Source organism: Taeniopygia guttata, chromosome 8 (assembly GCF_048771995.1).
Source record: "Taeniopygia guttata chromosome 8, bTaeGut7.mat, whole genome shotgun sequence".
Lineage (NCBI taxonomy): Eukaryota > Metazoa > Chordata > Aves > Passeriformes > Estrildidae > Taeniopygia > Taeniopygia guttata.
The window spans coordinates 10,438,432-10,463,180 of record NC_133033.1 but is presented as its reverse complement, the minus strand read 5'-3'; the positions used below and the strand labels follow the sequence as shown (position 1 = coordinate 10,463,180).

Here is a 24,749-nt window from a genome sequence, read left to right as displayed (position 1 = left end):
GGATTTTATTGATTCTTGAGTGTCCTTTCCAACTCAATGTAGTTGCTCACCTGCAGTAGGTTTTGCCACTCACCTCTGACAGTATTCAGAAATTTTCAGGAGCTGCTATGCACAGTGTTTGTTCTGGAACATGAGTTTTGTTATCTGTTTCTGGCATGTTTTCTGCAGGTACCAGATTTGCTCTTGTTGGCAGTTGTACAGTTGACTGCGCTGTGTTGGAAACTGCTGCCTTCCTGCACTTTGTGACAAAGGGCCTTCCCAATTTTCCTGTCAGTTCCTGTGCTGCATCATTCAAATGTGAGCACACTGTTAACTGCTGCAGGGGCTAAACTGTGTTTTGGTTTCTCTCCGAACTTAAGATCAGTGACCCTGGTGTTTGAGGGGTCTTTATTATCTGGCTTTGCAAAAGCAATTTGGTTTATGGCTTGAAGTATAACAGATAGCAGTAAAAGCTGTGTACAGAGCAGCTGTCTCAAAAGTACATTGGCTTTCCATTGCCAAGACTCTTATCATGTCTGATAATTTTCTTCAGTGGTTTTGGCTTTTTTGGAAATTTGTTTATCTTTTTTACAGCATCATTCCAGTGAGGGTGAGGGCCTGCAAGATTATCAGCTAGTCAGGTGTTTCTTGAGTATGTTCAGCATAAAATCATGCTCAGTGTGCACTCTGGCGGCCCTTTGTTGGGTCCATTGCATGTGGTGCTGCAGTCAGTAGACCTCTTCATTTTTCATGAGGCTTCCATCTGTGACTGGTTCAGGTTGGACCCACGAGGAGCTATTTTTGTATAAACAAATAGTGGCTTGCCCTTAATTCAGGATGAGCTTCACAAGTCAGTGATAACTTTTCGTAACATTTTAAAAGTTCACTATAGTCTTTGTAAAGCACCTGATTGCAGTAGTGTTTCTACCTGTGGCTGGACTTCTAGGAGACCTCTTTTCTATCAGCAGGCTTCTCAGATTACCAGACACCGTACTGTCAGTAGTAGGACCCATTCTCCTTGCTTCTTCTCTCTCTTTATGGTGTTTTTAGCTGGGTTGAATTGATCCTGCACTATTTGAGGAGCATAGTCACTTATCCTAAGGCTTCTAATGCATCTCTGTTCTTCCATTCTTTAACTGGGCTCCTGTTGTCTGACATGTCTGCAGTTGTGTTTGTTTTTTAATGAAACATGGGGTGAAATCAAGACTGGTAGCCTGTATGTTGTTTTCAGTTTCCTCAAGAAATAAATCTAATTTCAAAAAAGACAATCTGTAAACTAATTTAAGAACTAAAGCAGTGGGACTTGGAAAATCTCATCATGCTTCTAATTTTTCTATTAGCATTATTCTTTTCTAATATTTATCTCCTTAATGGTTATGTAGTGAGTTCTCAGGTGTCTTTCAAAGACCTGAGTGGAGTTCTGTTATTTAAAGACCCAGTCGGGCTTGGTTGTTTAACTAGAACAGGGATGGAACCACAGAATCATCTCTCCTCATTGAAACACAGAGCTGAGACATGTACAGCAAGAACTGAGTTGCCTTAGATCCCCTTTTTTAGCTGAGAGTGTCAGAAGAGGAGTCATCAGAAAATCTTACCTGGGCGCAGTCTCAGACAGCTCTGTTCTTTGTTTTGGTGTTGACTCTTGAATTTCACAGTGCTGGTTGAGACCTGCTGAATTGGCAGTCAGGTAAAGGAGATTCTTCTACTCTAGCTCAGGGATTTTTGGTGATACACTTGTTGTATCAGTAACCTTGAGGAATTTGCTTATTGTGGTGTTATTTGAGTTCATATCTTTGAAACCTAATGTGCCAGGTATTCCTATAGCCAGCTTTTGTAGTTTGGGGAAAATGATAATGGCTCCTTTTCCGTGACAAATTTGTAGATACTATACAAAGCCTTTCAGTGTGGGCTTTTAGATTAGTGTAAAGCGTGTAGTATTTTCAGTTGAACATGAACAACAATATTGTTGTATTTGCTAATAGCCAATAAGCCTTTTTCCTCTTTTCCCATAATCAGTCTTCATTTTTCAACATTGCTGTTAGAGCTGTTGAACGGCTTTAGATTTCTCCCTTGGATGAATGAAGAGCACAACACTCCAGGCAGCATTTGTTGCTTGGTTCCAGTGATGAGTATAGCTGAGGGTGTGTATCTGCAGTTACCTTTGACCTCACCAGAATGGTCTCCAGAGAAATGGGAAACATTCACCTGATTGCCATCTTTTCATGGAGCTGTGGCAGATCCATGCAGAAGCACTGCCACATCCTCCTTGCTGCAGCATGAGTAATGTGACAACATCAGCATCAAAACAGTTCTGACAGCACCTAGCAAATGAGGGAAGTATGTGGGAGGGTACTGAAAAAGATTTAAATGGTATAGTATGCATGTTGATTTTGAAACAGAACTGAGTGAGATAGGAGAGCCCGGGAAGAGGTGTCTTTGGCCTGGAATTTTGTGTTTAGGAAATGTTCTCACTGTTATGAATGGTTCTAGTGGCTGTGAACACCTTCAGTACATCATGCAGGAGAGAAATTAAATAGGTCTGCTGCCTGGGCTCTTCTACCTCCCGTGAGTTACTGCCTGGCAGCGTGGGCCCCTCATGCTGCCCAACACCCCAGGAACTGGGATGCTCTCGCTGTTATCCACACTGCTAGCTGAAGGAAGAGCTGCCTCCTCACAGGCTGTAGGCAAGGTGGGCGGCTGGTTTTCATATCCAGGCTGAAATCCTCCATATGGAGTTAGGAGCAAACTTGTCTTTACAGCTCAATAAGTGTGCTATAGATCAAAGCAAACTACTTCAAGTATAGTGACTTAATCCCACAGTCTTGCTGAATGTAGGGAGGCATGGCAGTATGTTGTACCCATGGACCTCCAGAGAATTTCAGACATGAGGATCAGATGATTGTGAATGAGCTGATACTAGTTCATATGCTTGGACTCTCATTTCCTTAAGTGCTACTGCTTGTCTTGAATACAGTATCTCTGCAACGTTTGGGCTAATGTTCTTGCCTATCCTCACAGTAAGTAGGGGTTAACTCAAACTTCCTTCGTGATAGCCCCAAGCAATTAAAAAGAAATGACAGTGTATTGGGTGCAGGATAGTGTGCATGGATGCCTTTGGTGTGGGTGGTGGGTGCTGATGGGCTGCAGGTACAGAGGAGCAGTTAACTTGCAGACAGTTCCATGGAAAACTGGAGTTTTCCAGGAGTGATGTGATGCAGAAGAGCAAGGAAACTGGTGATAGGAAGTGGCTACACCAAAGGGCTGAGCAGCCCATGTGGTTTGGAACTGTGGCTGCCTGTGGTGGATGGCTGCCCAGGCTACTTGGCTCTGCAGCAGGAACACAGCTTTGCTTGTCCAGGCCCAGCAGAGCCAGCGCAGGATGAAGAGAGCAGTTGTGTTGGCAGCCAGAGATGGGTCTGTCCTGAATCCTCTCTAGCCTTCCCAGTTCCAGCTGGATAGATGTTTCCAAACACTGTTTAACTGCTGGTCTCCACAGGGACTGGCAGAAGTGTAAATGCTCATATTCTGCCATTCTCTCTTTCATTTGCAGAGGTAGCACAGGGAATCCTGTTTGGACCCTCAGTTGTCCACACAGTGGGGCTGGAGCCAACCCTGCTTTTCCTCACTGGTTGGAGGGTGACTCCTCTGGGAGCAGAGGTCTGCAGTGCTGTCACCAGCAGGGAGACCCCCAACTTGGGCCCTCAGCATATGCAGAGCCTGGTAAGGGGAAAGGACAGAAAAAGAGTTCTTGGCTCTTCTCCCTCCCCAGTTGAAGCGGGTGAGGGGCCGCCAAGGGCTTTGCAGCCGGGAGAAGAAAGACAGCGTTCATGGGAGCTGCGTGACTCCAAGCTGGTGGGCTGGGAGCCAGGCACGTCAGCACCTGATGGGCCAGTACACGAGGCAGGGCTTCTTGCTCCTCACCTTCTCGAGAGGAGCCCTTTTAAGGGGTTCCAGCCCAGTGTAGTGAGGTCTCTCCTGCCCCACTGCCCTGCCTATTCTGGGCTGGACTGTTGCCTGTGTGGGGCATTGCACTGGCACAGTGTGCTGGGGAGGTCTTTCCCCAGGAGCCTGGTGTGTTCACTGCTACCCTGGACGATGCTGGCTGAGACGGCTGCCCAGGATCCCTCCTGCCTGCGTGTGTCCTCCACTGTCATCTGGTGGGGGCAGACCTGTGGGATCTGGATCAGTCCTTTTGCCTTCTGTGCACACGCTGCAAAGAAGCAGCCTCCAGTAGTGCACTGGCTGTGTGGAGGCTGCGCAGATCATTCCCACAGGGAGTGCAGGGCTAGGACTATGAGGGTGATCCTAGGGGCTGGACTGTCATCACCTCTCACAGCAGATCCTTGCCCCCTCTCCAGGCAGGCTGGAGCCTGCCTAGAGAATCCTTCCTCCAGAAGCCACTGGACAGAAGAGCCCTTGTGCAGCCTTTTTGGAGAGGTGCCTGGTACCTGCTGAAGTAGACTTTCCACTTCCCAGTGAGCAGATGCCTGCCTATGGCTGGGCCATATGGTGTTTTGGGCTCACTGCTCTCCCAGCACAACCTCTCCTCCAGCCCTACAAGCAGGTGAGATTGCTCAGGGCTCTGATCCCAGGCAACAGCTCCATGCAGGCTGTGGGAGCTGCCAACAGTCTCGTGCAGGGAGAGGTGTGACAGGTCCGTGCTTGGAGCATGTGCCTCTGGGAAGTGCTGCCCAGCCAGTGTGGCCTTGATGCTGGGTCACTGTTCCAGGAGAGGTTTAGTTGTGCAGGGGGCTTGCCCTGCTGGCCCGGGATCTGAGGAGAGCACACCATGCGGTGAGGGTGAGTAAACAGCACTTCAGGTTTGTGGTCAAGGGTGATTGTGACATCGTGGGGACACCTCTGAGGCTGGAATGAAATCAGACTCTGCCTTCCAGCCAAGAGTCTATATCAGAGCCAGAATCTCTGGTGCTGGATTCATGATATTATTCTGTAAGCCATTCCTACAGGAGCTGCTACATCCTTCCTGACTTCTCCAGCAGTCTCTGCTGCTTTTCCCACTCGGTCAGGTTTATTGGGTGAGCGATTGCCCGAGGCTCAGCGTCAGCAGCTGTGCTGTCACACCCTGTGGATTTGGGATGTGCAGGGGTGGGAAGGGAGGAGCTGGCAGCTTTGCTTTTTGGCAGCATGTTGCAGGGTACAAAGCCAGCCAGCTCTCTTCCTCACCAAGCTGTAAATTTGGCCCCTTGCTCTTGTGCTTCTCTGGCTCTTCCTGTGGGCTGGCTGAGGGTTCATCCCACTCATGCTCTGGCTGCTCTGCTAACTTGTCCTCTAGCTCCGTGTACTCTTATGCTTGCACACACAGTGCTGTCAGTTCAGCTGCCTGGGTGCACTTCTGACTCATCATGTGCTGCCTGGGCAGCTCCCCATTTCATTACTGTTCAGAGTTCATGGCAGAGAGCTGTGAAACTCCATTCCCCTCTTCCCCACCATGCTCAGTCCCATGCATCCCGGAGGGACAAAGCCTATGGAGCTGTCTGCCCTGACCAGGATATCCCTAGCAGTGATGCTGTGCCTGACTGGATGCTCTGTGCCGTGGTCTGTCCCTAGCACCTCTCGCCTATGGAGATTTCTGCAGCACAGCACAGGATCCCAAGATCCTGTGCCAGTGCAGGGCAGAGGAGCTGGTGCTTCCCAGGCACTCTGGCATGGACCAGCCATTTTCATCTGCATAATGGAGACAGTAGCACAACCACCATCAGCCTACTCTGGGATATTTTTAGGCCTGGCTGTGCTGATGAGGGAGAGATGACAGGCTCACTCCACATCCAGACCATGGGATGCCTCTCCCAGCTGCAGCCACCTGGTGCAATGGAGAAGCTTCCCTTCCCCCAGGGAAGGCAGCACTGACCAGGTGCTGTGGCTCTGGGCTTGCTGGGAGCAGCTACTGGTGCAGGATACCACCATCCTGAACTTGAACTTGTTCAGCTGAACTTGTTCAGCTTCACTGCTTTTGAGAGAGCAGCTTTATGAATTCCCCAGGTCTCACTGGCTCTTGATGTTAAGGGTATTTCCTGGCTTGTGAAGAAAAAGGAAGAATATCAAACTGTAGGACTGAAGCATGGCAGTGACAGGCTTGCACAGGGTCACTTGCTGTCACAGAACTGGGGAGCCATTTCAGCTGAGGAGTTTGGCTTTTCTGCAGGGCCTGAGGCTTATTGGAAAATTCTGTGGAAGAAGATATATGAGCTTCCCCTTTCATCAGAGCCCTGTGTGGGACTGCAACTGGTGGAGCGGAAGCAGCAGTGATTTGGAGGTGGCTGGGGTGAGTTGATGGAGGACAGGAGATCTGGGGCACAAGGCTGTCTCCTGTGGCCAGGCTTGTCTGAAGCGGGTCCCTCAGCACTGCTGGGGGGAGGCCTTGCATGAAACAGGTCCCCAATGCCCTGGACACACACACAATGACACAGTGCTGCTGGGAGGTGACATTGCCAAGCTATGACTGTGTTGTGGGTGCTGGCAGAGGGGAGAGCTGTCCTACACAAGGTCTGTGGTTAGGTTAGAGGGAAGCTGGGCTGGGCTGGAGCAGGCTGCCCTACCCAGCTTCACACCAGGGCTCAAATGCCAACCCGGGTGGGTTGTAGGTGCTGGATTCTGAACACAGGACTTGTCTGGGTGACTGCAGAAAGCAGTGGTGCTAATGTACCCCATCCACCAGGAGCCAATCTATTGGGAAGAGTGTCACTGATACCAACACCTCACTGTGTTTGTCTTACCCCATCCCTTCATTGGAAGGACCAGTTCAGCTGCAGGCGCAAACCTCCCTCAACTGGCTACTGATACCTGGAAAGCTCCAGCCCTGAGCAGCTGCTTCTGCCTGACCCTGTGGATCTGACAGCATCCCCCAGCATAGCTGTGGCTGCAGAAAGTTCACATTCCCTCGGCTGTAGCATAGGAAGTTGGTTCCCATGGAGCAGGGTGGAAAAGCTTCGTTGCAGAGGTGGAGCTTTGTCCCCACCTTCTTGTGGCTGGGTGGGGTGGGCTACAACCGAAAACAAGGACCTGCTGGCCTGGCTGGTCCCCCATGTCTGCTGGGACAGAGGCAAAGTCCTCCATTGGCTGGCAGCTCTGTACATTCACTGTTTAGGATCCCACTTACTACGCAAGGATCCAGTGTCCCCTTAGTCCTGTTCTCACTCATACCAACATAGATTTGTGTGACTTCAAGTGATGTACTCGGATGGGGGGTGGGGGTTGGTGTTGAGGTGTTTCAGCATCACCCTTCTGTCTGTGTCCCCTGCCTGTGGCTGGCAGCTGCCTCTTCATGGCTGCTATTAGCCCACATCCACATCCTGCCAGCAAACAGAGCACCCAGAGGCCTTTCTCCCTGTTATGCAAAGCAGCTGCAGGAATGCACAAGTTGTCACAAATGCTGAATCTCCAAAACCGAGCATGTTTATGTCCTGCAGAGCACAAAACGCTTGGCCACATCCTGGAGCACAGGGGTCAGGGCAGGGCAAATTGAGCCCACAGCCCCTGCACACTCTCACACAGCTCCTATGGCATGTGACATGCTCGGTGACTCCTCTCTTTTCTTCCTTTTGTCAAGATGGAGCAGATAAGCCTCAGCACTCAGGAGTGGGGAAGAAAGGCACTGGGACATGGCAGGGCTACCTCAGCTGTTAGCTGCCCTACCAACCCAGTGCCCTAGGCCAGGTAGCTGTTCTCATGGCCAACTAGGAAGCACCTCCACTAGTAGCACCAGCACTTCCTCCCACCACCTTCCAGTGACTGGCATCATTTGAGGTGCCTGGTGCTTTATCTTCCTCTTGCTTCTCCTTGCCCTGGCTACTTCCCATCTCTTTGATCTCTTTCCTAAGCATTATGCTTGCCCTGGTCTCAGATGTGTGGGAGGTAGGATGCTTCAAGAGCATCTCTCTGGGCTCATGGCCCTGCACCCTGGGAGGTGTTGATGTCCCTTGGTGCATCGCGGGGTTTTGAGAGGGGCAGTCACCCACAGGGGTGCAGCCTGTGGCTCTGCAGACAGGGCATGCCCTGGGAGTTGCTTACCAAAGGCAGCGTTGCTGACCATTTCCTTTGGGCACATGGGGAAGAGACCTGAGTGACACAAATGGGGAAGGTTTGTAAACCTGAAGTGGGCACTGACTTGGGTACTTGTGCTGCTGTGCTTATGCTGTGGGTTTTGGCATCAGCTCACTTACGCATGTGTGTTTCTTCAAACAAGTGTGAGTAACAGTTTGTCGCTGTGTTGTATATGAAGGTTGTTGGTGCATTACTTGGGTTCAGAGGCTCCAGTTCACCATGGAGCAATGGAGAGGAGGTTCAGGCTGAACAGGATGAAAAGAGGAGCCCATGGCTAGTGGCCCTATCACGATAGCAGACCAGCTTAAGGTGCACAAGGGATTGCTCCAGTGCAAGTAATTAAAGCTCCAGGCTGGAAATTAGACATTCCCTGGGTCAAGGGCTGGCAATGAGCACTGCTGCAGGTAGTGTAATGCCACAGAGCCAGCTCAGGCTGTTGTGCCTGTTTTTAGAAAGACGTGCATGAGCTGGAAGAGCAGGTGAGCAAAACTGTCCTCAGGCAGAGCCCTCTGCACCTTCTCCACTGCCTTCTCTGGCTTGCAGGAATCAGTCCTGGCCTCCCTTGTGCTGCTGGAGCTGTTTGTACAGGAGATCAGGAGGGGTGCTTACAGGTCAGGGCAAAATAGCAAGCATGTCCATGCAGCATCTCTTCTTCATGCCTGAGCTACAGATGTCAAAAAATTTTGAGACCTTAAACTTGTTGAGATCTAGTTGAGATCTGAACTTATTTTGTAAGCTGCTTCATGGTAAGGATGACTGCCTCTGCAGCCTTCAGTGACTGTGCTGTACTTAATTCCAGGCTTGAGATTTTCCCATCTTCAACTTCTCACCTTTGGCTTCTGCATTTCCTTCCGCCTAAAGCAGTACTCTGTACCCTCTGGCTGTGAGGAGACCCTCTCCTGGAGCAGTGAAGTAGCTTGTACTCCTCATATCCTGTGCAGCCTTATTTGTCGCATTTCCAACCCTTAGCTTCTTTTTTGTGGTGGTGTTGCTGCTCCTTGGGATTTCTGTGCCTGAAGTTTTGATAGCTGGATTGGACATCAAGTTGGCTTTGCCAGACCTGTAGCTCTGCTTGGAAGTCCCCTCCATGCCCCTCTGACTCACGGCTCTCAGAGCCAGGGTACTGTGTTGCAGGTTCATGGGTAACAGTCATGTGTAGGGACAGCTCTTTGGCAGCTTTTTTCCTTATTTTCACTTTCCACCCCCACTTTCAGGGGGATTCTCCACCCTGCAGTACAGCCTGTCTTCTCCATTCCCAAGAACCTTCCTTTGCAGCCCATCATTGTGCTGGGGGCTGTTATAATTTACCCAGGCCATTCAGCTCATGTTGTAGCAGCAAGCAGCATTCAGTGTTTAATCAGCCCCAAATGTAAGCCTTCATCTTGTCATCCAGATTGTTGATATTAAGACCTATTAAATGGCACTGGACCAGGGTCACTGGGGGTCTAGGTAGGCTTCCTGTTGTTAAATCTCCCCATTAAGCCTTGGCTCACTGACAGATATCAGAATGTAGCTGTAAATATGTGTAGTTGTTAATCTACTTGAGTCTTATTAATTCTTTATAATACATACTTTTAATTAACATCCTGCAGCATTACTGAAAGCAGTGGAGAAGGCAAAGTGTTCTCTATAAATGCTCCTACTCTCAGCACCCAGAACTTTATTTTGCCTAGGAAGGAGTTTCCCTGCATAACAGCCTTGGGATGCCCTTAGCTGTGCTTTCACCTACCCAGTGGTAGTCTGGGGCTCTCTGCCAGTTTTCTGCCCATTGCTTTGGCCTTTTAGTTTATGCTGGCCTCCTACCAGGATTAAAAATTAACACATGTATTTGGGAGAGTCTGTGGTTAAATCATCAAATTGTTTGCAAATTACTTGGGCCTGTAGCATGAGTGTGCCTGGTTTGGGGAGCTGCAGCCTCTTCTTGTGCCACTGCTTTGCCAAATTCCCTCCTCTCTGTGACAGCATGTGAGATGGAGTCACTCCTCCCATTCCTGTTTGAGAGGTGGCAGTGGCTGGATGGTGCCTGCCTGCTTCACCTGACTCTTCCAGGTATTTTTATGGTATGAATGGGAATTGGGTAATGCCTGTCTGGAGAGCTCAAGATGAACCCATTAAGGTTCGTGGCCATCACAGTTCCAAGCGTCCCTGAAATTCACATTTATTCAGCAATCATCTCAGAAACTCAAGGACAGCACTCCTGGCTTCAGAGAGGCAGCATGGCCACAGCTGGAGCTGGACTCATTTAAGGTTCCTGCAGCACTGGCATGAAGAAATGCACTGTGATATCCAGTGATGACACCTGGGCTGAGCAAGACTCCCTATTTCACTCCCAGATCTCAGGTAGGTTTCACTGGGGAGGCTGCTGGGGGGGAGGTTATTTTAGCTGGTTTCTTAAGGAGTAGAATTAAAGATGGAATCATCACATAGCCTATTATTTTTAAGAGGTTGTGTTCATGGTGTGCAGCCTGGTAACTAGTCAGTGCACAGATTCTACAGTGACCATTGTCACTCTGGACAGAATGGGTAAAATATTAACAGGCATTGCAAAATATCTCCCAGACAGTCAAACCAGCCTGCATGCCAGCAGGCACTGCTTGCTTCTGTGCTCTCCTCTCTTTCATGGTGCAGTAACCTACTGGGAGCAGGATATTTGCTCCTGGACAGCTCAGCAAATCTTCCTAAGGCCTGCCAAGCTCAGCTCCCTAACCCCCCCAAACGTGGTAATCATGACATTTATGATTCTAGGACAAGGGAGTAAGGGAGAGAGGTGTGTGGGAGTGGAGGTGTCTCCAACCAGCAAACTCTATTCATCAGTCCCTGGATGTGCTGCTGAGATACAGGTGGTTCTAACCTGCCAGCAGGGGGTCTGGAAAAGATTCGAGAGGATCCTGCCTGAATGTTTATCCTGATGCTATGGTAGAAAGGACTAATGCAGCCTTTTAAGACAGAACATAGGAAAAGCAGATTAAATCCCTGTGTCAAAGCATTAGGGATGCTCATTGTGGGATTCTATATCTTGAAAAGGATTCAGGAAAATCAGAGAGGCTCTATAGAGCAGAAAGGCAAAAAACGGCTTGAGGGTGGGAGGAAAAGGCTGGCAGAAAGAGAATTAAGCAACTCAGTATATTTAGCTTTTCAGAAAGATGGATGAGAGGGGGGTTGCTTGCAGCATATGTGTAGTGTCACAAAGAGAATATGCCAGCCTCTGAAAGGATCTTTAATCAAGCAGAAGGCAGAATAAAATTGTATGTCTGCAAGCTGAAGCCAGACACAGGAAGGTGGGATGCTCTTCCTAACATGAGGGTGAGGGACTCCTGAAACAGACCCAGAAAAGTGGGAGTCTTTAATTCAAGCCTACCTCCTTTCTTGGAAACTATGAGTGAACCAAACATAGAGTATTGGAATTGCTGCAAGGAGATGAACTGCTGAGCAGGGTGCTGGCCAGGGGCTTGCACTTGCACAGCCACCTGCCAGGCAGGCCCATTGGGTCACTTCATGTGAGGAAGATCCTTGGAAAACTGGTCCAGTCAGGCAGAGCACTTGGGGAGGCAATCAGGCAGCTCCAGGTGTTTACTTGCTCCCAAAGTGGTAAGTGTGATTCTTTGCTGTTGAAAACATCTGGAGGGTGGAAGAATTTTTGAGCCAAGTTCAGATTGTTTTAACCTGTTTTGTGTAGGCCTGGTGCTGATGCTGTTTAACATTTCTGTTCTTGAAGTAGCCAGAGCACCACATATGTAAAGTGTTCTCCACAGTCTGATCACGTTCAGAGTCTGCATTTAAGAATAATACTTAATGACTGTGTGAGACGAAACAAGTTTGGTCTGAGAGATAAGACAAACTACAAGTGTCTTACAGCCCAGATTGCATTCCTTGAGCCTGTGCATCAGCAGAGGTAATCTCTGTCTAGCCCTTATTGAAAGAGATCTTTGCTGTGGTATATAGTGGTATATAATTAATCATAAAATATTGCATTAATTAGTATTTGGTCTGATTTGATGATGTTTCATTTGGGGAGAAGGATTACAGTGTATTAGAACAGTAATTTTTATAGGGTAAAGAAACAAAATTAGATTACAAGTCTCTATGAAGGAAGCCTGGAGGCTGATGTGTGTATTTGGCATGTTATGCAGATAGTTACAGCCTAACTTAATTTACTGGTGGGAAAAGATGTTGCTCAGCATTTCCTCATGCACATGAGGGGAATTTGCAGAGCAATTCTGGCATGCCTCAGGTGGCTCCTTTCAGAAGAAGGGCTTATGGTCATGCTGGTGTGTCCAAGTCATGCTTAGTCCAACATGAGTGTCTCTGCAGCATTGATGCAGGGACACAAGGGTAGGACCCCTCGCTGCCTGCTCCAAGCAGTGACCAGCCCTAACTATTTTATGCTACCTGCTAATGCAGCTACCACCTATGCCCTCTGCCAGAGCCTTTTTTCTCCAGATCATGGCCAGTGCTGCTGTAGAAAATTCTCTGCAGACACATGGGTAGCTACAAGCTCAGTTGGTTTGCTGCAGGTGGGTTTTGTTGAGCAGGATGGGCTAGATCACTTGCCTGATCATTTGGTCAGTTTGGCTTTAAAAAGCTCCAGAGCATTCTGGAAAACAGCACAGCAATATGATAGGATTTAATCAGACTTAATTATTCCCCTGCTGTCTATCTCCTAGCAACATCCAGCTTGACATCTGCCTGCAAATGAAATGTGTAAGCTAAGTAGGAACATGTTCAGACTAAAGTCCTGCTACTTGAACCAAATCACGCCACTAATCATTGCCTTAATTCATCTCATGGCCAACAAACAGCTGCCAGGCGCTGGTACCTGATTTTCCAAGATGCACAGCGCTCGCCTTCTGAGTTTTTTCCAGGCTGAGAAGAAGGGTGACTTCATCCTGGGCTCTTAGCAGCACACTGACACCTGATAACGGGGTTAGAGTTTCCTGAGTGACAAACACGGGCTCAGGAGCAAGCCCCAGACTTGTAGCTATTTGGCTTCGTGCTGTAGGTCCCTGCTTATCTCATCGCTGAAATCAGATCACCTGCTGTGCCCACACACCGCGGGGTTCAAATGCGGTACGGGGGCGGTTTAGGTGAAGCCTGGGGACAGCTGGAGCAGATGTGGCGCAGTGGCAGCAGGCAGTGCAGCAGCTCTGTGTCACAGGGACAAGGGCGGTTGAGGCAGGGAGATGAGACCCAGCTTACGCAGATGGAGGGATGAAGAGAGGAGCAGGCATAAAGCAAGCATTTGTGAAGTAAAACTGGGCTCCAGCCAGACATAATGTGGCACAGGAGTTGGTGGAGTTGCTGGAAGAAATGAGCCCAGCAGCAGAGCTGGGGCCATAGGAGAAAGCTGCCTGCACCAGCCCTGGCTGCCAGCTTGCTGTGAAGCTGGAGGGAAGGAAGCTGCCTTCAGAGCAACGAGCATCCTGAGCAGGTCAGCCCTTCCAGCTGGGGGTTGGTGGAACAGTAGCTTGGGGGCAGATCTACAGATAGACAGGGCTGCATGAATGTGGTTGTGTCCCCTCTCCACATACCTCCTCAAGGGGATGTTGGTGCCAGTGATACCAAGGTGCTTGTATGAGTCTGTTGGTCTCCTGTGCTGTATCTAGAAGTTGTTGTTGGCATTCAAAAAACCTAATGGTGTATCAGTGTGACATGTGTCTCCCTTGTGTCTCTGCAGAGGAGTGTGGTAGCTCTGGAAGCCTGTCTGCGTGGGTGCCACACTAGCGCCCACGTAGGCAGGCTGGTCACTAAGGATGCAGGTTTATTCCTCACTGTTTCTTTCCTTTCAAATGACTTTCCCCTTCACGACTAATAATTTCCCTTTGTCATTCTATCCCTGAGAGGCTTTATATTAGAGTTTGTCACTTGTCCTCTGCCTAAGGAGCATTAGAAGGCTGTGGGGCCAGCAAGAACGAGGGCAATGCTGTGGGAAGACTGCGTTGCAGGCTGGTCCCAGTGCTGCTGTGCTCAGAGGGCAGATGTGCAGTGAGAAAGTGGAGACTGTAACATACCGGGAAGCGCATGGAAGCCGCACTGTCTGAGCTGTGCTGCGCAGTGGAATGGCAACTGGGGAGGTCCATGCCGCCCGGCCTGGTGTGGTCCAGTGGAGACTGCCACACCGGGGAGGTGGCGCAGAGCCATGCAGGGGCTGGGCAGGACCTTGTTGGGTGTGCAGTAGCTAGGCGATAGTGTGCAGGCAGTGGCTGCACGGTGCAGTAGGGACAGGTGCTGCGTGAGGCAGTGGTGGAAGCAAACCCAGGGCTGTGTTGCCGTGTCGTGGCTGCAGCTTGGCTGTGCAGAGCGAGGCAGGGCTGAGAGGCCATGGGAGCTGTGCTCGGCGGTCGGGCAGTGCAGCACCTGAAGGGAGGTGCAGTGCCTGGAGGGCGGCCGCTGCCGTGTCGCTGCAGGAGAGCAGCGGCCGGGCAGGAGCTGAGGCGCCGCAGCTGGCGGGAGGTGTAGCGCTGTGGGGTGACAATGCGGAGCCTCACAGCAGGTACAGCGCCGGCAGGGGCCACCCAGGGCCATGTCCGGAGGCACCGCAGTGCTCTGGAGGTGGCACGGCGTGCCTAGGGAGCGGCGCCGGGACTGGAGGAGGAGCGCTGCCCGGCGGCGGCCGTGAGGGGGGAGCGCTGCCCGGCGGCGGCCGTGAGGGGGGAGCGCTGCCCGGCGCCGGGACTGGAGGAGGAGCGCTGCCCGGCGGCGGCCGTGAGGGGGGAGCGCTGCCGCGCCGCTCGCCGATCCTGGGGGGCGCTCTGCGCACGCGCACCGCCGCCCTGCCGCAGCGCTCCTCCGGCGGGGACCCTCTGCCCGCGCGCCATTGGCTGCGGGCGCCTCCCGCGATTGGCCGAGGCGCGAGACCCCGCGCCGTCCCATTGGCCGGCAGCGGCCGCTATGCGGGCGGGCCCCGCCCCTCCCAGGCGCGCCATTGGCGGCCGCGGCGCCCCCCGGCGGCGGCGGGTCCCGCTGGGCGCGCCCGGCATGGCGGCGCCCGCAGCCCCGCGCCCGGGGGGCGCAGCCGGCGGCCGAGCGCCCGGGGCCGGCGGCGGCCGGGTGAGGAGGGGGCGGGGGTGGGGGCGGGCAGGGCCGCTCACAGCGTCTGGAGCGCCGAGCGGGGTCCGGCGGGGCACGGCGAGGCGTAGCCCGTAGCGGAGCGCGGCGAGGCGGGGGCAGCCCGGCGGTGGCGACGCCGCTGCCCGTTCATAGCCGGGCTCCAGCCGGCCGCTGGCAGCTGTCAGCCGGCGGACAGCTGCGCTCCTGCCCGGGCCCGGCGAGCCCTTCTCCCCGGGTGCCGGTACCGTCTCTAGGGCAGCGCGTCCCCGCAGCGCGGCGTGCCCGGGGCCCCGCGGGGCTCCAGCCGGGACCGGCCGCAGGGCACCCGGCGCCTGGGTTCGCTCCGGGCGGGTGGGCAGGACGCGGTGCTCGCCAGGCCTCGGCGGGCAGGGCCGTGCTGGGCTCGCTGGGTGAAGTGGGCAGGAGCGGGGCTGGTGCTCTGTCACAGCGTGGCGCTGACCCTGTGACGGCCAGGACAGACGGCTGACTGGGGTGGTTCGTGTTTCGCTAACACGCTTTGGGGAACGCTGTGTTTTATCTTGTGGAGGAGCACGGCTTGGGATCTCTGCGCTATGGTGGGGATAGGATTGCATGTTTTGGAGAGCATGCCCGTTGAAGAAGGTGGCTCCAGCCTCAACCTGTTTTTCTTTCTCAGGTCATGTAGAAGAGCAGATTTAATGTGAAGATGGGACTCTTGGTGTTTATGCGTAACCTGCTGCTAGCCCTCTGCCTTTTTCTGGTACTGGGATTTCTGTACTATTCTGCTTGGAAGTTGCACCTTCTCAGATGGGAGGATTCAAGTAAGTAGGGGAACGGTGACACTGTTTCTGGGCTGCCTAAATCGTCTGTTAAATAGTTGCAAGTGGTGAGATGGTGCTGATTTAGTAGTATTACAGGGATGTGACTAAGCCCACTCAAACGCTAGAGCTTTTAGTATGCTTAAGGGGTCGAATTTGTGACTACCTAATGCTCTTTATGGCTTTACTTTTATTACTGGGTACAAAAGCAGGTTCATGCTTTATAAATCTAGTACTAGAGACCTTGGTTCTTGGAATATCCTGTTAGTTTATGATTCTTAATTGTCAAAATAAGGAGCTTGTATGTTGAGGCTTTTATTTCCTGAATCCTCTGTGCATTTTAAGATATCTAAGACAAGTTTGGTTTTTTCCCTCTGGTGAATTTTAATTTCTTTCTGTAACATATATGCTGGTTATCTCATCCTCTTACTTTGTCCTTCAGAAATCCTCATCTTCCATTTATCTTCCATGTTATTATCTGCCAACTATCTGTCATCTACAGGATGTCTTTCGACCTTTTTAAGCCCAAAGAGACATCTGACCTCATTGAATACAATCTGAGGATTGTACTGTGCTGTGAGGCCATAGAAGGTTACAGTTGCAATGAAATTAGGCTAAAGCTTGATTGCTCAGTTGCTGCTCTTATTTTTGTTTGTGTTGATTTTGCCTGCATGCAAGACCTATTTATTGAAAATATAAAAACAAGGAAACAATTCCCTCCTCTCCCCTCCTGCCCAAAACACAAGCCAGCCTTCCTTGCAGCTGTTCCACAGGCTGTTTCAGATGTCTCAGAGCTGACTGTTGCTCCCTGGATCAGCAGCTGAAAAACACTGATCCAGAACTGACAAGAAGCCGCTGGTCAAATTTCTTCTTTGCTGTATTGTGTTTTTGTGCATGCTGATAGAGGTTTCTGCTGCAATGCTTCTTAAACTTTGCATTTTTTCTACCGCTGTGTGCTCCAAATCTGTTGTTATGTGTTCCTAAGAAGTTTTGTATGATGACAGATGATGACTTGGATATGACACTTGTGCTGATGCACAGATTTTGACAGGGCAACTACTGAGGTACCTTGGACTAGAACAAGTATTGTAAAACTAAATTTGTAAAAGGAGATGCATAGTGTTTTTCTGAGCAGGGATTTTTTCTTCAGGTTTGTGCTTCAGAGAGGGAGTTAAAAATCTTGATTATGTGTTTCTGCAGAGTAGCAGTTTTGTTGACAAGGTGTAGAAAATGCTTCCTGCATGAAAATAAGTACAGCTGTGTTTAAAAGAACAGTTTTTCCATATCTGCTATTGCATGATCTGTTATGAAATGATACCACCTACCATCCTTTACTTCCTTCATGCCACCAGGAAATCATGTTTGACTTCCCAAGACCTGCAAAAAAAAAAAAAAACAAACCAAAAACACCACAAACTTTCATGCCACAACTTGTGAGTGATCTTTGTTACAAATGAAGAAGCAGCTATGTGTTTATGTGTTACGCACCAAGGTGCTGGGGAGGGCTCTAACTTTCTGCAATCCTCTTTGGATTTTGTGCCTTTAGCTTTGTGTGCTGTTTGTTATTTTACATTATGTCAGTTCGTGGGAAGTTTTGTAGTAACTTTGGGTTGTAGTGCAGTGTTGCATATCTGTGTGCAGATGCTTTGGATTTCTATAAGTGGAATACTTTTGCCTGGAAAGATGACTCTAAGTTGCAGCCCAGTTAGAGTGATTCTATTGAGTGCATTGGCTGCTTTTGAGTACCCAGGATGTTCTGACAGGGAGCACTGTGAGGTAACATAAAAGACCTTTGGTTTGATGTCTCCCTTTTTCTGATCTTTTGTGTAAAATGTATCATTCATATATTCTTGGAAGTTACAGTGCTTGCATTAAGCTTGTTCAACATGTACAAAGCAATGATGCTAACTTGAGGATTTAGCTTACTGTTCTTTATCAGTTGCCACAATTGACTTAAGCTGTACTGTTATTCCTTCTAGACACTTTTGTGGGTTGTATTTTAAATTTTGAATGAAGTTCCTTGAAATACAAGCATAAGCAGCAGTCTAATGTAAAGGGGCAGATGTTACTTTTGAAACAGTAAAGATGGTACCTGTTTTCAGTTGGTCTTCAGACTTTTTTATGCATCAAACCCCATTTATTTATCATGTAATTTAACACAGGAGGAACTTATGCAAATATAAAGTAGAAATATAAAACCCCATTTTGTGAAATATCATATTAAGAGTTAATGTTAAATAAATAATGTTCTATAAATCAGCATTTGGAAGTTAACAAATGACAGATTTAATTACTTATTTAACTATGATAGGCCTTCTTGAGACTGTGTAATATGATACAATGTATAATGGGGCAATTATACTTTGTATTTGCTGAGGGGGAGCCTTGCTTACTTAAGTGCCCCAGATAGGTGGTGCGTAACCATTGTGGTTTTGTTTCCTGAATTACTACGCACTGTGTGACCTTGTAAATTTCCTTAAGATTGATATGATAATGCTGATGTCCCCAAAGGCAAAACTCAGTCAGATGTGTTAATTTTGGGGTTCTTAGTAATCAAGGATTATTGATTTTGTGTGAGTTATCTTTTTGTTAAATTATTTTCTTTTTCTTGTGACCAGTGCCTTTCATCTGTTTAATAGTGACTCCCTAGCTTCAGCAGTGACATTTGTCTTTGTTCTGCTCTTTGTGCTAGAGGAGGTATGAAACTAAGCTGATCCCAGCGCCTGACACCCTTGCAATCTCTTCAGAGACTGGCTTTAGTAAACTTGACACCTATGTTTAATAATGGAAATAAAAAAATTTGTTGCAGAGCATGGTGGAAAAAAACTTCATCTGCTTATTTGCTGCTTGTGCGGTTTGTTTAGTTAATGTTTTAGAAGATGCCTGTGCTTATCATTGTCATGGAATAATTTGAATGGTAACTGTAAAGTGGTTTACTGTGTAAACTAGTCTTCTAAACTTAACACTTGGATGTTTGTGTATTTAGGTGCTAAAGTAAATGAATAGCTAATTATTTTGTTTATATGTACTCCTGAGCTTTACAAGAAAGGAGGATAAACTTCAAAATAGACTGAAAGATACATATCAGTGTTCCTCTTAATGTTCTCTTAACATTAAATGTTCTCCACTTAATGTTAAATCTGTCCTCCTTGAGTGATGCCTTAGTGAGTACTGCAAGCTTATTCTCCTTCTTGTGTGACTCTGCACCTTGCCAAAATACAAAGGAGAATAGGAAATAATTAAATTTTTAAAAGGCTTATCTTTACTGTGACAAGAATAGATTGAATTTGGCTAATGTGAACTAATTAACATTGAATTAAGTTCAACTCCTTCTTCTATTCAAGATAAACCTCCAGTGATTGCTACCTCTCTTTCATCCTTTTAGTGAGTATCATGACTGGCTCTCTTCCCCAAGCCTTGTTTCTTGTTGGTGTCAGAATGTTACTTCTCAGAGCAGCAGCAAAGTACAAAAATAAGGGGTGTAATGCTGAATGCAGGAGGCCTCTTGAGTTCGGGTGATGGTGGGTAGTACATGAGCAGGGTTTAGGACAGATTTCCTTTTTCTCTTTCCTGATGTTTGTAATGCAGCTTCAGTCTCTGACAGTAGTGGTAAGAGATGTGCGCTGTCCCTGCACGTTCTTCCCAGACAGGCAGTAACAATGGATTCCACAGCTCTCTGATGAAGTGTTGAGTTGTACGGAGGTGTGCTGAGCACATAGAACTGATAATGTGATGTGGGAGACAAACAAGGAAATAAATAGTTTGTAATCAGTTTTAGCTGTCCTGAACATTTTAGAAGGAACTTAGAGGAGCAAATAATTGTACTGCTGTTCTTTGTGTTTCTGGCCACTTGGTTGTTGGGGAATTCTTGCATAGTAATGGTAGTGATAGGAGCAGGCTTTGAAGGTCTGAGACACACATGCAGCCTCTTTCCTAGTAACTTCCCATGCTATTCCTTCCCCGATGCATTTGGCTCTGAGGAGGAAGGAAGGTGTTGTCTGCACCAGTGTGAAGATACAGCTCGTAGGAGGGTGCACTGTTGTCTGTGAAAAGTATGGTGGGAGATGGAGTTACTTAACCTGATATGTGTATAGCTGATTTTGCAGCTTCAAATGAATGTGTTGTAAGGCACGAATGATTCCATTACAAAGCATCCTGGCAATGGAAATATTGGACTCATTCCCCCAAGTGAGCTTTTACTTTTTCCCTCTTTCTAAAAGTATTGAAGTATACTTGGGACAAGGACAGTGTGATGCTATTTTCTTGTTCTCTATTGTATTTCTTTCTGCATTAGCATTGAACTCATTTAAAGAAATATATACTCTGCATGAAGTACTTTTGCCAAAACCCATGTTAATACAATTTGAGCTTGTCAGTTTGAATGTGGTTTTTGAAATATCTCCAGGTATGTTCTCTTGATGTTGTTGAAAAAATCAAGTCACTGTCATCTGTTGCTCTGTGATATTTTCAACTCTAATTCTTGCAAGGCAGCCAAAGAGATAAAGCTTTGGGAAGAGATTTTCCAAAGGTATTTCAGGACCCTTATCCTTTTTACTCCTTTTTTTTTTTTTAATGTCTGTTTCCAAGGGAACTGAGGAGACATAAACAGGCAAAACTGACTCACTTCTGGTTGCAGGTTTTTAATCTGCTTGCATTTCCATGGAAACCAGTCATGCAGCAAAAAAAGCTGAATTAATCAAAAGCAATCAAACCTTTATTATCAATATAAATACTGGCTTATCTCTTTCAAAAGTGAAATGGTACTTTTGTCAATTCTTGTATTAGGGTCTAACAATGTACTGAAGAAATGGATCTTCTTGCAAGGGTTTGGAAAACGTTTACTCTTTCTCAGGTGGCTCATGGATGTGTGGTGGTATCCAGAATGGATGGGTACAGCTGTTGAGTCTTGGGCTACTGGGAGTGTCATTTGTTCTGCGTCAAGGGAGTGGATCTTACGTACACTGACATCTGACTTCCTTCTGTCCTTTGTTTAGTGAAGAACCGATGAAAAGATATTCAGTTGGTGTGTGCGCAACTAGGCCATGGAGACAAACTTGTCCTCTTTGTGGAGAGAGTCACGTAATGGTTTTGTGTTCTGCTGTGACTGTCCTACTTGCCTTTGCCAGAAGATGTGAATGCAGTAGTGCTCCTATGAAAAAACAACTCCAGGCCAAGCTCAGCTTGGCACTGGGAGCATAAATCTGATGAAAGTTGTTTGAACTGGGATGGCTGAATTGTTGGTTAGGTGGTTGAGCGAGGATATTTTTTGACAATGCACTTACAGTGCTGTTGTGAGTGGTAGCAAGCAAATGGTGATGGTAACAATTTTAATTGCTCTCTATCTATGGCATTAGCTTTAGAGGTGCGTGTGTGTACTCTTTAAAGTAGACTTTATTGCTGTTGCCTCTGCTTCTCAGGCTGGAAAGCCCGAGAGACTAACCTTGTGGGCATTACTTTTTTAAAAAAAAGACTTATTGTGCAGCACTAAGCTTCCTGAAACAGTTGCTTTTTTTTGTTTGTTCGTTTGTTTTGTTGTTGTTTTTTTTTTTTTCTTTGTAGGGAGAGACAGGGTACAGCACTGAGATGGATTATTGTGAATTCTTTAATGTTTGAGTTATTAGTAACTTCAAGGTTTGTTTCATCCACTCAGCTGTAGTGTGTGTTAGTGCTGTACTTTCTGCACCAAAATTGAGAACAAATGTTTAGAAAGTTCTTATAACATGGATCCAGCTAAAGTTTTATAGATCTCTACTAGTTTTCAGATGCTTTAGGGATTTGAGAATCACAGTGATGCTTTTTTGAAATGCTAAAAATAGCAAGTAATGTTATTGAAACAGCAGTGAATATTAGAAACAAAGATGTAAAAATAGAAGTTAAAACAAGAGTTGTCTGGTAAAGTAGCTTAACTTTTCTAAGTTTTTCTCATATTGGGCTGAAGTATTTCACTTGTGTTCAACTTGAAGCTTAAAGCTATATGTACTAACTATGGTGGATAATTATCTTATCTGTGCAGAACACAGGAAAAAACTGATTTGGTGCCCAGAAATTGTCACTGCTCAAGTTACTTTTGTGCTCCCTCTTAGCCTGCCAGAATAAGGGAGCATGGCTGAACTTAAACTCCAACAGCTCCAGGACACTCAGTTGTGGTAGTATTTTTCACAGCTGTGCTTGTGCCAGCTATTTCCCTCTTGGCTGGAAGCTGATGTGTGTGTTCCTGATTGCTCTTGCTGCGGCTGTTGGACGTAACCGCACGGAGCTGCTGCCCGGCTCACCGCAGCAGCTGCCTGTGTGCCACCAGGACAGAAGGGACAGTCTGCTCAGTGAATGTGAATCAGAACTTACGAGACTTCAAAACATAATTCAGAAATCCATGAGTGCCTCTCTGTCTTTTAGAAGGCAGCACTTCACAGGACAGACAAGGAACATAGGGGAATAAAAGTGCCTCATCTTTTTCCGATCAGTTACTGCTTATTTAGTGGAATACACAGCATTACTTTATGACCCACTTGTCTCTCCAGGAATTTGGAGTGCTGCTATAATATTAACAGTACAGGACAAAACTCTGCAGGGGAACTGGGAAATGATGCGTGACAGAGTTCTTGAGAGAGGGAGCAAGTATAACATGCCTTGTCCTTGGGATTTCTCCGGAGGAGGAAACTCCCTCAACACTCTTCTGGCTTTAGGAGCATATAAGGAGCAGGTTTGGTGAAGGTCATTAAGGGCATAGCAGCCTAAGCATGTTGTGGCTTGAGGGGTGGCTGTAACACTGTAATTGTACTATCTTCGTTTTGGCCCTTTTGGGTTACTGTTTTAGTTCTGGGTAAGTGCTGACTTTTTAGGAAGATGAAAAAGTAAAGTCCAAGAATATGTCTCCATCTCCCTGCTCACAGCTGGACCTTAGTTTTGCATTTTGAAATAAGTAAGTTGTTCTTGCTTCTCTTAACAGTGACTGTCTTGATGTTGTTTGAGTCCCTTTCTATTTCTCCCTCTCTCCATTTGTATTATTAGTGCTGGGTACAATTGAGGAACTTACCCAGTTTAAAACAGAGTGTGATTTTTGTTTCTTTCACTCAGTTGACCTCAGCCTTAGTGTTTCACTTGTTTCGCTTGCTCAACTTGTGCATTTTCTCCCTGGTCTCCCCACAAATTATAGGGAAGGGTATGTTCCTGTGACTTTGGATGGGTGCACTTTGGAGTATTGATAAGGAGCAGTGTTCAGTGTCTTACATGCAGCCGAAGCTGTGTCCTCTGATATGGATTTCCAGAGGTCAAAGTCAGCAGTTTTCCATATTCTGAAAAGGTACATTGCAGTGAAAGCACTTTACCTCTGGTAGCAATTGCTCTGCAGCTGAGTGCTTTCAGAGGTGAAAGGATTTATTCATCTCAGCTGACTGTGAACCCCTTAGCAATTCGTTCAGCTGGAAACAATACCTGCTTGTGAGAGCTGTGTCATCCGTGTTAGTGAGTGGTTCTCTCCTCCTCCTCACCGTGCATCCCCCCCACCTCTCACCTGTACCATTGCTGCACTGGCTCCAGTGATTAGGGTATTGCCAACCTCAATGGAAGCTCCCCCCACCACTCATTTGATAGAATAGATGGCACTTCTCATGTTGACTTTGATACAGACGGGCTGGCTTTGGGCACCTTCCATGCTCATTTCAATTCTGTTTCACAGAATCAGTTCTACTGACATTGGGACAAAGGAGGCAATTTGTGATTCCTCAAGTTGGACAGCTGCTGCTGCTGTGATCTGAGCGTGGCCTTGGTACTGATTCTGACTGTGCCTGTGACACTTACGGATGATTTTTAGAGGAGATTTTTCCTAGTTTGTTATCTTCTGTCAACATTGTCACTATAACATCTCATTTTTTGTCATTGCAGTCTGGGTTTACATCACAGTGTCAGGCTGAGGCAATAAAGCAGCCAAACAACCTGAGTATGACTTGCAAGGACAAGTACACTTAGGTCATGAGGTATAGCTCTCTATGAATAATGTATCTCCTCTACATTTCAGAAGGAATGTAACTGTGCATCCAAGCAAAAAGTAATTTGTATTGTGCATGCATGTCCTGAATAGATGTCTGAACCTGAGATAACTGATTTCAAGTGGTTATTCCTTCATGGCACTGGGTGATTATATTGCTCTTGTATTCATTGCTTTCCTGAGAGAGTAACAGTGAGTGAGGATAGTGCCAAAATCCTAGTCAGGTACAGAAACTACAGAATATTTCTTGACCAGTTCTTGGTATTTTGCATAACCAAAGGCCTCAACAATCCAGGAAGTGTATATCTCTGAGGGTCAGAATTTAGCATTATTCATTGCTCAGTTCCAAAAATGAAAAAAAAAATCAGAACATGTTAAAATCAGCTATTTCCATTTTTAAGTGCTTATAAAGATGCATTTTTAAAAAATTTCTTTCGTATCCCACTGGGATCACTTCTACTTTAACTCGGTTCTGTTACAGCATGTCACTTTTTCACAGTTCTTACCCTGTGAGTTTCAGTGTTTGGAGGCTGATTAAATGTGAGTCATCAGAGCTGCAGCAGTGCAGGAAGTGTACCCCTTAATCACTCACAAAACAAAAAGAGTTAATAACTACAGAAAAGTTTAACTGATCTCTTTTATAGCTACAATTAGTGTGCATGGTTCAAGGATGATCTTCTTTCAAAGCACTATGAACAGATATATGCTTTAAAAGTAGTGGAAAAAAAAGATGGCACAGAAATTGATAAGAGCTGAGTTTTCGCAACAGTTAAGTAGCTGATGACTTCCTACTTCTGAAGGCTTACCCTTACTGTTGCAATGTTAATAATTTATAAGTGCAATTGCATCTATTTGTCTTTGTTACAAGTTAATCAATCTCA

The 24,749-nt window shown here is 47.4% G+C and overlaps 1 protein-coding gene across 12 annotated transcripts in view; it reads left to right on the top strand.

Moving 5' to 3' along the window:
• Nucleotides 1-7,199: 7,199 nt before the first annotated feature.
• ST3GAL3 (ST3 beta-galactoside alpha-2,3-sialyltransferase 3) overlaps nt 7,200-24,749 on the top strand; it is a 180,324-nt gene continuing 162,774 nt past the window's right edge. For 5 of the 12 annotated variants that reach the window (XR_012057133.1, XM_072932795.1, XM_072932797.1 and 2 more), the window contains exons 1-2: nt 14,956-15,087; nt 15,743-15,887. Coding sequence is in view for 11 of the 12 variants with exons in the window: in XM_072932795.1 (XP_072788896.1) it covers nt 15,773-15,887 (115 nt within the window). In the remaining variant the exon portion in view is untranslated. Of the gene's footprint in view, nt 10,381-10,588; nt 11,629-13,062; nt 13,469-14,955; nt 15,088-15,183; nt 15,329-15,742; nt 15,888-24,749 lie in introns of those variants that run through there. The other 7 variants (XM_030278917.3, XM_072932793.1, XM_030278915.4 and 4 more) reach the window with 7 other exon arrangements.